A 13015-nucleotide genomic window follows, 5' to 3' on the forward strand; every position below is an offset into this window, starting at 1 on the left:
CTTCACCTTGAAGTGTCTGGCTAATTCTGGTACCATTCGCAAATTTCTTAACATGCCTCGCAATTAAAGCCCAATCCATTGAAATATCCAACAAGGAACCCAGAACTGAGTCCTTCAAAGCCTCCAATACAAACCTCTATACCGGACACTAAAACACCTGTTGATTATTACCCTTTGTTCTGGCAATAAGCCAATTTTGGATCCCTGTTCTCTTGAACACATGGGCTAGTACTATTTTGTGCATGGAAACTCTTCAAAAGCCTTGTTGGAATCCATGTAGACATGACTAACTGTTGTACTCCCATGAACCCACCTTGGTACTTCCTCAAAAAATCTTAGCAAACAATTATCCAATACATTCTCCCCTCAACAGATCTTTGCTGAACTTTCCTCATTATTAAGTGCCTTTCTAAATTATATTTATTTATTCACTCATTCACTGATTTTATACAGACTGGTCTGCATCTATTCAATCTGTTCTATTCTTCCTTTTAAAACGACATTAGCAATTCTCAGACACCATGCTTGCTGCCAAAAAGAAAAGGAAAATAATTGTAGTAGCCGTTATTTCCTCTCTGCATCCTGGTCTGGTGACACATGTGCCAGGAGTTAAATAGGCAAAAATAATTTTCTTCTGGTCTGCATGTGGTAGCCAGTTCTATACTTTAGGGAAGAGAAATGAAAGAAATAAACTTTTGCATACTAAAGATATTGGTATAATTTTGATACTTCAGCAACAGGTGACTTGGCAGAACAAATTTAGAACGCAGGGTATTTAAAAAATATATAGGTCGTTATGTTAATAATTTTTCAGAAAGTGTTTCGTCTGCTGGTTTTCCTTTGAAAAGCAAAGAGATTTTATAATCCACTCTGCTCTGCAGTAACATAAATATTTTATTATTGCAAAACAGGAGCTGGCTAAGGGCCAGTTTTGTAAATCTTCACTTGATGGTGGTGCCCATAGTGACAGGATCCTGTGTGTGACAAGAATTCAGAACAAACATTTTTTCAGTCGCGTGGACTAAAACGTTAGCGAACGGCAAAACTAATTTGCATCTGAAAACAATGGCATTAGAATGAAATTTGCTTACACTTTCCATAGATCATATCAAAATAGAAGTGTACTGTTTGAACATTTTGTTTTGGTTCTGGGTGGGAAAGGTGGAGGTTGATGGAAAGAAAATTAGAAAGTGGAATCGCAATAAAAGTTGCTTAATATTTTATTGAATTTTACAGCATTCTGGAGAGTTTTTATTTTAATACAGATGTTTTCTGAAAGTACTGTGTGCAATTGCTTTCTCTTTAAGAGATGATATCTGTCTAAACTGGACTCAAAATAATACAAGTGTATCAGTTTCATTATGGTGATCCCTTAATAAAGTCATTAAATTGATTATCGCCCATCTCTTTCATTCTAAGAGTTACTAAATATGATAATAAAAAAGATTTTCTCTGATCTCCATTGAATCCTGTAATCCAATAAATGTTGAATTATTAAACATTTAGTTTTCAAAATTTATTTCCTGTGTTTTATTGGCCTGCAGAGACCTGAAAGAAGGTGCTTACTTGATGGTACAAAGTACTTTGTAAACCAGCACTTGCAGTTCCTTTCTTCCATTGCTCACATGATGGGATTGGATAGAGTATTTGATAACTTTATTACGATTAACACGGTAGTAATAGTCAAAACCAGGATAACATGGAACTTGGAGAATCATCATATTTTGACAAATTGCTCCCTTTCTGCTCAGTTAATATCCATCTTTCCAATAAAACATCCTGATGAGCTCTTTCACAGCAGAGTGTACATATGTTGAAGTTGTGTGAAATTAAATGACTGAACCAACTTTTGGAAAGTTGCATTCCTGTGCTGCATGGTATTGGGATATATAATTTCTCTATTACCCATCTGGACAGATTTGAGAATTAGTTTTCTTTGAGATATAGAAATATACCCGGCAAAAACAGTTGTTGTTTGTTTCTATATAACCTATGTTAAATGCATTAAAATTGGGTTGGTTCAGTAAACAGATTGCATAGGAAACCATCAACAATTGGCATGGGGTATAACCATATAACAACTACAGCACGGAAACAGGCCCGTTCGGCCCTACCAGTCCACGCCGACCACTCTCTCTGACCTAGTCTCATCTACCTGCTCTCAGACCATAACCCTCCAATCCCCTCTCATCCATATACCTATCCAATTTACTCTTAAATAATAAAATCGAGCCTGCCTCCACCACTTCCACCGGAAGCCCATTCCATACAGCCACCACCCTCTGAGTAAAGAAATTACCCCTCATGTTACCCCTAAACTTTTGTCCCTCAATTCTAAAGTTATGTCCCCTTGTTGGAATCTTCCCCACTCTCAAGGGGAAAAGCCTACCCACGTCAACTCTGTCCGTCCCTCTTAAAATTTTAAAAACCTCTATCAAGTCCCCCCTCAACCTTCTACGCTCCAAAGAATAAAGACCCAACCTGTTCAACCTCTCTCTGTAGCTTAAGTGCTGAAACCCAGGCAACATTCTAGTAAATCTCCTCTGTACCCTCTCTATTTTGTCGACATCCTTCCTATAATTTGGCGACCAGAACTGCACACCATACTCCAGATTCGGCCTCACAAATGCCCTGTACAATTTTAACATTACATCCCAACTTCTATATTCGATGCTCTGATTTATAAAGGCAAGCATACCAAATGCCTTCTTCACCCCCCTATCCACATGAGATTCCACCTTCAGGGAACAATGCACAGTTATTCCCAGATCCCTCTGTTCCACTGCATTCCTCAATTCCCTACCATTTACCCTGTACGTCCTATTTTGATTTGTCCTACCAAAATGCAGCACCTCACACTTATCAGCATTAAACTCCATCTGCCATCTTTCAGCCCACCCTTCCAAAAGGCCCAAGTCTCTCTGTAGACTTTGAAACTCTACTTCATTATTAACTACACCACCTATCTTAGTATCATCTGCATATTTACTAATCCAATTTGCCACACCATCATCCAGATCATTAATGTAAATGACAAACAACAGTGGACCCATCACAGATCCTTGGGGTACTCCACTAGACACTGGCCTCCAACCTGACATACAGTTGTCAACCATTACCCTCTGGTATCTCCCATTCAGCCATTGTTAAATCCATCTTGCGACCTCACTATTAATACCCAACGATTTAACCTTCTTAATCAAACTACCATGTGGAACCTTGTCAAATGCCTTACTGAAGTCCATATAGACAACATCCACAGCCTTGCCCTTATCAATTTCCCTGGTAACCTCTTCAAAAAATTCAAGAAGATTAGTCAAACATGACCTTCCAGGCACAAATCCATGTTGACTGTTTCTAATCAGGCCTTGTTTATCCATATAATTATATATATTGTCCCTAAGTATCTTTTCCATTAATTTTCCCACCACAGACGTCAAACTAACAGGTCTATAATTGGTAGGTTTACTTTTAGAACCTTTTTTAAACAAAGGCACAACATGCGCAATGCGCCAATCTTCCGGCACCATCCCCGTTTCTAATGACGTTTGAAATATTTCCGTCATAGCCCCTGCTATTTCTGCACTAACTTCCCTCAATGTCCTAGGGTATGGTCTGCCTAAGTATGTTTTAAACACATAACATCAATGAGAAATACTGAATAAATCATCTTTCCACCGTTTAGACTGGGGTTGACATGAGAAAATTTATCTTAGGTTAAGGGAAGCAATTTCCAGAATGTGGAGAGAAGAGCCTGGCAGCGAAATCTAGAAAGTGATGGAAAGTATGGAGAATGATCCATGAATGTGGAACTGGTGGCGTGAAGAGATCATGGGGAACTATTTTTTTTGGATGCTGACACAAGGAACTGCAGATGCTAGTTTACAAAGAGAAAGACACAAGTGCTGGAGTAATTCAGTGGGTCAGTCAGCATCCTTGGAGAACATAGGTAGGCGACGTTTCGGTTCTGGACCCTTCAGACTGCGAAAAGTCGCCTATCCATGTTCTGCAAAGATACACCATGAGCTACGTAGGAAGGAACTGCAGATGCTAGTTTACACATAAGATAGAGACAAAATGCTGGAGTAACTCAGCTGGTCGGGCAGCATCTCTGGAGAAAAGGAACAGGTGACGTTTCGGGGTCGAGGTCCCTTCAGACTGAAGGAAGGGCTTGAACCCGAAACATCACCTGTTCCTTTTCTCCAGAGATGCTGCCCGAGCAGTCGAGTTACTCCAGCATTTTTTGTGTCGATCATGAGCTTTTGAGTTACTCCTGCACTTTGACCCGCTGAATTACTCCATGCTGCCTGACCCGCTGAGTTACTTCAGCATTTTGTGTCGATCATGAGCTTTTGAGTTACCCCTGCACTTTGACCCGCTGAGTTACTCCATGCTACCTGACCCGCTGAGTTACTTCAGCATTTTGTGTCGATCATGAGCTTTTGAGTTACCCCTGCACTTTGACCCGCTGAGTTACTCCATGCTACCTGACCCGCTGAGTTACTCCAGCATTTTGTATCTACCTTCGATTTAAACCAGCATCTGCAGTTGTGGTTTTTTTTCCTACTCCTGCACTTTATGCTTTTAGTAAATTGTGCAAACTTAACAAAATTCTGCTCTCCAGTCTTGTGCAATCTGCAATCTCCAACATTGTCATTCTGTGTGCAATGATTGCCGGGGTTAACAATGAAGAAGGTTGGTCCGTTTTGCACTGTAGCCCGGAGCAGGTCCCGGGGCAGCGGCGCCGGCGCAGCGCGCGTGCGCGGGCGCGGGCAAAGATGGCGGCGCCCATGGAGGGGCTGCGAGTGCGGCGGGCGGCTGGGGACGCGGGGGAGGCGGATGGGGCGCCGCAGCCCGGCAAAGACGGCCAGCAGCAGGGCCACAGCAAGCCCGAGAGCGCCGGGCTGCAGCCGGGAACCTTCTGGCTCACCAGGATAGTTCTGCTGCGCTCCATAGCGTTCATTTACTGTGAGTGAAATGATGGCGGAGGGAGGGTGAATGAGAGAATGACCACCCCCCTCACTTCTGATGACACCACCCACACTTCAGGTTGCACCAGCTCCCACCCCTTGATTCACTACACCCCATTACCAGGTCGCATCATCCCCATGCACGACCCTCCACACTCATCCTCTCTCAGACTGCACCCCAAATGCCCAACTCTCCAAATGCATCTTTCACAACCTTCCAGCCTGCACCTCCCCACAACAACCCCCCCCCCCCCCAACTGAACCCATAAATGCACCCATGCACGACCCCACAAAACTCCCCGAATACACTAAGCACAACCTTCCAGAACAGCCCTTGGACTGCACCAAAACCCCCCAAATGCACCCATCAAAACCAGACTGCACATCCGTCCAGACTGCACCACCCACCAAACCTATAACCCCCACATTTCCACAATCCTCCTGCGCCCACCATCTACTGCCCCCTTCTCCAGACCCCCACACTCCTCTGCAGATCCCCCTGTTCTCTGCAACCCATGTGGTTCAATGGGTTTACAGTGATCCTGAGTATACAGTTTTAAGTATTTTGCTACTGATTTTGGAATAAAAAGAGAAAATGCTACCAACACTCAGTGGAACACTCAGCATCCATAGAAAAATAATAATGTTTCAAAACAATGACATTTCATCATAACAGTGTGTGTGGGCTATTGACCATTACATTATAATTTCCATTTCACCCTGACTAATTTTCTCATGATTACCACAATTAATTGAAGCTGTACCTCAAACATCTATTCTTTAAAGGTCTTCCCTTGTTCTGTAAAAAAAAACCCTTCTAATCCATGGTTTGCTCTTTGCAGTCAGGTCTCTTGTCCCATCAAAGTTGGTTTTCCCCCAAATGTTCCTCCATTGACAATTGGCTGACCGTGCTTCCCAAGACTAGATCCAATGATGTCTGGTGTAGAAAGGAACTGCAGATGCTGGTTTACACCAAAGGTGGACACAAAATGCTGCAGTAACTCAGTGGGTCAGGCAGCATCGATGGAGAAAAGGAGTAGGTAATGTTTTGGGTCGAAACACTTCTTCAGACTGAGTCAGGGGAGAGGGAAACTAGAGGTATGAAAAGGTTCAAAACAAATCAGAGCCAGCACTGATGACGAAGGAAAGGTGGAGCCCACAGTGGTCCATTGCTGGCTTGGAAGAGGTGATAACATCAATATTCATACTGCAGGGTTGCTTGAAATTAGAAATCAATATTCATACCGCAGGGTTGCTTGAATACCCAGCGGTATGAATATTGATCTCTCTAATTTCAAATAGCCTCTGTATATCCTCCCTTTCCACCCCTCCCCACCCTAGTCGTCCTGTGTGCTCCACCATTCGTATCCATATGTCCCTTTGTTATCCACAACAATGGGGGAAACCATGTTTCCTGAAGAAAGAGGACATATTGGATGTTCTAGAGTGGAAAGCCTCATTTTGGAGCAGATGCGACGGGGACAGAGAAATTGAGAGTAAGGGATGATGTCCTTGCACGAGGTAGGGCGAAAAGAGGTGTATCCACCTATCACTTGCTAGGCATTGTCTTGCCTCCAGATCTCTTTTCCTCGCTTTCATCCCTCCACACTATCAGTCTGAAGAATGGTCCTGTCCCAAATTATCACCTGCCCATTTCCTCAACAGAGTTTGCATGACCTGTTGAGTTCATCCAGCAATGTGCATTTTACTTGAAACAATTGATTGTCAATGTCATTATTACATTTCCTAGTCATATAATACAGAAACAGGCCCTATGCCCACCATGTCTATGCCAACAATCAACTGCCCATCTACACTAATCCCACCTTTTAATCCATAGCTTTTAATGCCTTGACAATGCAAGTGCTTATTAAATGCAGTGACAGCACCTGCCTCTTCCACCACTTCAAGCAGTGTGTTCCAGATTACAACCACCCTTGGTTAAAGAAAAAGAGTTCTCCCTTGGATCCTCGCGACCCAGACGTCTTTGGGATATGGGAGGAAACCGGAGACCCGGAGGAAATCCACGCACTTACAGGGAAAACGTGCAAACTCCACACACACAGCATCCGAGGACAGGATCGACCAGTTGCGCCACTGTACTGCCCCAAGTGTTGACTCTGGTGCTGCTTTAGTGCAGCCTGCTAAACCTGGACAGAGCTCCCATTCCATCGAGGACCCTCTATTCTACACAGTGTCTCAAGCTGTGCATTGATTTAAGCATGGATCTGACACTCTCCTTTTAGGATTCCCATAACTACTGCATTTCAAACCTTTGTTCCTCTTCCCAACACAATTCCTTATCCCATGAAGCCACGTTTCAGATCGAAATCCTTCAGGCTTGCATCAGTCTCTGATAGTTTTTTTATTAATTCACTTTTCAGGATTTGGGCATTGCTGACAAGGCCAGTGTTTATTTACCATTCATCATTGCCATTCAGTAGAGTTACCAGTAGAGATACCTTCTTGAGCTGCTGTGGGCCTTCTTTTGAAGGCACCACTATAATGCTATTGGACAGGGTTGCATGCTTTAGACTCAGTGATGAAGGAACTATTAGTGAGTGGCACACACACTGAAGATTCCTGGACTTAATGGTTCTTCCTGGCCTCTCGGAAGGCCACACATTTACTATTGGAGTCATAGAGTCATATAGCGTGGAAACAGGTCCTTCGGCCCAACTTGCCCACACAGACCAACATGTCCCATCTACACTAATCCCACTTGCATGTGAGCTGTGGGATGATGCATATATTGCAGGAAACAAACAACTTTCTTAATTCTCTGTACAGAATGCATAAACCCTAAGTGTTAGTGTGATAATTTGTAGACTCATTTTCGGTAGTCTTCAGATAGTGTAGAAATTAGAGGCATTTTACCTCAGCTGTCTTCTAAGAAACCTTGTATTTCTTATATATTTTCAATTTTTAGATATGCTTATTATTTATTTGTCACTTTAATTGCACTGTATTTTCTTTGTCAATTTGCCTTCCCAGTTTAAGTCAGAGAACTTCTATTTTTAGGCAAGAGTTTTTTTTTGTTGCTCCTCCCCCACCAAATCTTAACTTTTGTACTCTGGTCAATCTGCACCTCTTTGAAGTCACTCCATGTGAGCCCCCAGTTCCTTTCTGTGTATCTTGTCATCTTACCAGCACATTGCATGCATACAGCTCCATTTACGTTCCACATGTATGAACCAGCATAAATGGACATTTTCACACGGATATTTTCAAATCACAAACTTCTACAACAGTCAAAAGATTCAAACTTTGTTCATAAAGTATCCCATCTAACTTTCATCACAAAGACGTAACAAAGACGTAAGTATAGAAGTAAAGGCTGTAAGGTAATTCCACAAGAGCTTGGTTGATCCATCACAGCATTTCCCTGCTATATTCTTTGGTTCCTTGAATATTCAGAAATATATCACTTTGTTCTGAACACAAGTATTAACTCCAGTATTAAGTACAAGCTTCTACAGCCTTCTTGGGTTGAGAATTACAAAAGGTCACCACCCACTGTGTGAAGACATTTCTCCTAATTTCTATGTTATATGGACGATCCCTTACTTCGAGATTATAACCTTCAGCTATTTATTCACAAAATGCTGGAGTAACTCAGCAGGTCAGGCAGCATCTCAGGAGAGAAGGAATGGGCGACTTTTCGGGTCGAGACCCTTCTTCCCAAAACGTTGCCCATTCCTTCTCTCCTGAGATGCTGCCTGACCTGCTGAGTTACTCCAGCATTTTGTGAATAAATACCTTCGATTTGTACCAGCATCTGCAGTTATTTTCTTACATAACCTTCAGTTAAATCAGCGCAATCTAATAAGGTAAACTAAGTTGAAAGCATGAAATCTTAATAGTTGTCTGAACGAAATCATTCCACATTTCTGCCACCTGAATTTCCAGGAATATAACTTGTTTAGCAAAAATAACCCCATAGGACTTCAGTTACATGCAGTCATGCAATGCTTCTATACTCTTGATGTTGCCCAAGTTAATTGAAAAAGCATATAGACGTGCAAAGTGTAACTGTTTTGGATGTAGTTCTATTGTGCGGGCAGTGCTGAAAACTCATGAGGTTTTGATTGTTTCTATTTTTTAAATAGCACGATTTCATTAAATTTAAGTGGTACATTATGCCAATGTAATTAACATTTACAGACAAACATAAAGGTTGTGAAAGTGTTGTTAATTAAAGTATGCGAGTGAGTGTATTTGATTGGGGTGCTCCAATTTTCGACCACATCCCAAAGATGTGTGGGATATGAAGTTTGTTGGCCATTGTAAAATTACCCCTAGTGTGTGGGTGAGTGGTAGAATCGGGGACTTTTGCTGGGAATGTGGGGAAAATAAAACGGGATTAGTTCAAAAAAGCTACTAGATGATTGGCATGGACTTGATGGCCCTCATTCTATAGTCTGTGACTCTATGTTCAGTAAACTTGCATAAAGAGATGGAGTACAACGTATTTACTTCTTTCATAAGGGTTGGTGATTGCTGAGGTGCTAGCATCGATCCTTAGCTATACCTTGTCAACTTGTTAATAACATGCTCGTTCTTATCTGTTATTTTTTGTCTTTTAACCAATTCTCTATGCATGATATTCTATCACCCTTTGCCACAGAAGATTGTGAAGAGGAGTAGTAGGAATAGGCTATGTCTGCACAAGTCTGCTTGGAATTGATACATAGATAGATACATAGACAATAGGTGCAGGAGTAGGCCATTTGGCCCTTCGAGCCAGCACCACCATTCAATGTGATCATATGATCATCCACAATCAGTACCCCGTTCCTGCCTTCTCCCCATATCCCTTGATTCCGCTAGCCCTAAGAGCTCTATCTAACTCATTTTTGAATGCATCCGGTGAATCGGCCTCCACTGCCTTCTGAGGCAGAGAATTCCACAAATTCACAACTCTCTGGGTGAAAAAGTTTTTCCTGATCTCAGTTCTAAATGGCCTACCCCTTATTCTTAAACTGTGGGCCCTGGTTCTGGACTCCCCCAACATCAGGAACATGTTTCCTGCATCTAGCTTGTCCAATCCCTTAGTAATTTAACATGTTTCTATAAGATCCCCTCTCATCCTAAATTCCACTGAATACAAGCCCAGTCGCTCCATTCTTTCATCATATGACAGTCCCGCCATCCCGGGAATTAACCTCGTGAACCTACGCTGCACTCCCTCAATAGCAAGAATGTCCTTCAAATTAGGATACCAAAACTGCACACAATACTCCAGGTGTGGTCTCACCAGGGCCCTGTACAACTGCAGAAGGACCTCTTTGCTCCTATACTCAACTCCTCTCGTTATGAAGGCCAACATGCCATTAGCTTTCTTCACTGCCTGCTGTACCTCTATGCTTACTTTCAGTGACTGCTGTACAAGGTCACCCAGGTCTCATTGTACTTCCCCTTTTCCTAACCTGACACCATTCAGATAATAATCTGCCTTCCTGTTCTTGCCACCAAAGTGAATAACCTCACATTTATCCACATTATACTGCATCTGCCATGCATCTGCCCACTCACCCAACCTGTCCTAGTCACCCTGCATCCTCAAGAGGAGGAGAGCCCCTCCTCTTCACAGTTCACACTGCCACCCAGCTTTGTGTCATCTGCAAATTTGCTAATGTTACTTTTAATTCTTCATCTAAATCATTGATGTATATTGTAAATAGCTGCGGTCCCAGCACCGAGCCTTGCGGCACCCCACTAGTCACTGCTTGCCATTCTGAAAGGGACCCGTTAATCCCTACAGTTTGTTTCCTGTCTGCCAACCAATTTTCTATCCATGTCAATACCCAACCCCCAATACCATGTGCTCTAATTTTGCCCACTAATCTCCTTTGTGGGACCTTATCAGCTTTCTGAAAGTCCAGGTACACCACATCCACTGGCTCTCCCTTGTCGATTTTACTTGTTATGTCCTCAAAAAATTCCAGAAGATTAGTCAAGCATGATTTTCCCTTCGTAAATCCATGCTGACTTGGACCAATCCTGTTACTGCTATCCAAATGCGCCACTATTACATCTTTAATAATCGACTCCAGCTTCTTCCCCACCACTGATGCCAGGCCAACTGGTCTATAATTCCTTGATTTCTCTCTCCCTCTTTTTTAAAATTGGGATAACATTAGCTACCCTCCAATCCACAGGAACTGATCCAGAGTCTATAGAACATTGGAAAATGATCACCAATGCGTCCACGGTTTCTAGAGCCCCTCCTTGAGTACCCTGGGATGCAGACCATCAGGCCCTGGGGATTTATCAGCCTTCAGTCTCATCGGTCAACCCAACACCATTTCCTGACTAATGTACATCTGGGTGATAGTTTGTGACTTCCTTAGTGAAGACAGAACCAAAGTACCGTTTCAACTCGTCTGCCATTTCCTTGTTCCCCATAATAAATTCCCCTGTTTCTGTCTTCAAGGGACCCACATTTGTCTTAACTAATTTTGTCCTCCACATACCTAAAGAAGCTTTTACTGTCCTCCTTTATATTCATCTTTTCTCCCCGTATTACCTTTTTAGTTACCTTCTGTTGATCTTTAAATGTTCCCAATCCTCTGGCTTCCCGCTCATCTTTGCTATGTTGTACGTCTTCTCTTTTATTTTTATACTGTCCTTGACTTCCCTTGTCAGCCACGGTCGCCTCTTACTCCCCTTAGAATCTTTCTTCCTCTTTGGAATGAAATGATCCTGCATCTTCTGGATTACTCCCAGAAACACCTGCCATTGCTGTTCCACCGTCATCCCTGCTAGGATCCCTTTCCAGTTAACTTTGGCCAGCTCCTCCCTCATGCCTCCATAGTCCCCTTTGTTCAACTGCAATACTGACACTTCCGATCTGACCTTCTCCCTCTCAAATTGCAGATTAAAACTCATAATTGAATTGAAATTGAAAATTGAAATTATGATTGACCTGTTCACAGTTTCAGATCCACTTTCTTGCCTATTTATGTTTCTCTTGATTCATCAAGTATCTGTCTCACTGTTGAATATATATTCAATGATTCAGTCTCCATAGGTTTCTGAAATGGAGAATTCAAACGACACACAATCCTTTGAGAGAAGGCATTCTTCCAGTACTGTCTTAAATGAGTAACCTTTATTCTGAAACAATGCTCCCCAGTTCTGGAATCCGAGAAGCAACATTTTCTCTGCATTTATACCGTCAGGCCATTTCAGAATCATGTATGTTTTAATTAGATTACCTCCCATATAAGCCCACAAGCTGTTACCTTGTGCAGTAATATTTATGTAGTATCTTATCGAATACTCTTTGGAAAATCCAAATGCACCGTTGTGGTCTTTTTTTTAACCACCCTGCTGGTCACATCTTCCTAGAATTCTAATGTATATTAATCACAATTTCCCTGTTATACTCTGTTATACATGTTTACTCTGCTTAATCGTGTTCTGCCTTTGAAGTGTTCTTTATCACTTCCTTCATAATGGTTTCCAGCATTTTACCCAACCACAGATGTTAGATTAACTGGCCATTAGTTCCCTGTATTTTGTCTTCTTTTGAACATTTACATCTACTTCACCAATTTGTAATTGGTAGGTCTTTTAAAGAATATAGGTAATTTTGGGAAAAAGCAATCCAATTCATCCAATATCTCTGCAGCCACCTCTTTTAGACCTCGGGGCACAGTTATCAGTGGCAAAGGATTCGCCAGACATAGTCGTATTAATTTATAAATATCAGTGATATTGTTTGAAGTCCTCACTGTGGCCCCTTGGTTACCTACTGTTTTTGGTATGCTGTTATTATCTTCTACTGTGAGGACGGATACAAAATATTTGTTTAACGTCTGCACTATTTCCGTATCCTGCATTGTTACCTAATCTCTTGTAGTTTTAAGGCACCAATGTGGACATTTTTATGCTCCCTCACACATCTTTTTCTTTGTATTTCTTCCTACCTCATTCTCATGTTCCATTTACTCTGCCCTGATCAATTTTAATTATCTGTTGCTGGTTTCTAAAATTCACCTTATGTTCAGATCTACTTTTAATCTTTGCAAATTGTTCAT

The 13015-nt window shown here is 42.0% G+C and overlaps 1 protein-coding gene across 1 annotated transcript in view; it reads left to right on the top strand.

The window, feature by feature from the left end:
- The first annotated feature begins 4778 nt into the window (after positions 1 to 4778).
- The window catches only part of lmf1 (lipase maturation factor 1), a 457201-nt gene continuing 448964 nt past the window's right edge, over positions 4779 to 13015 (top strand). Inside the window, exon 1 of the mRNA XM_078418495.1 lies at positions 4779 to 4968. Within this exon, the coding sequence (XP_078274621.1) occupies positions 4779 to 4968 (190 nt within the window). The remainder of the gene's footprint in view (positions 4969 to 13015) is intronic.

This window comes from Rhinoraja longicauda, chromosome 21, assembly GCF_053455715.1.
Source record: "Rhinoraja longicauda isolate Sanriku21f chromosome 21, sRhiLon1.1, whole genome shotgun sequence".
Taxonomy (NCBI): Eukaryota; Metazoa; Chordata; class Chondrichthyes; order Rajiformes; family Arhynchobatidae; genus Rhinoraja; species Rhinoraja longicauda.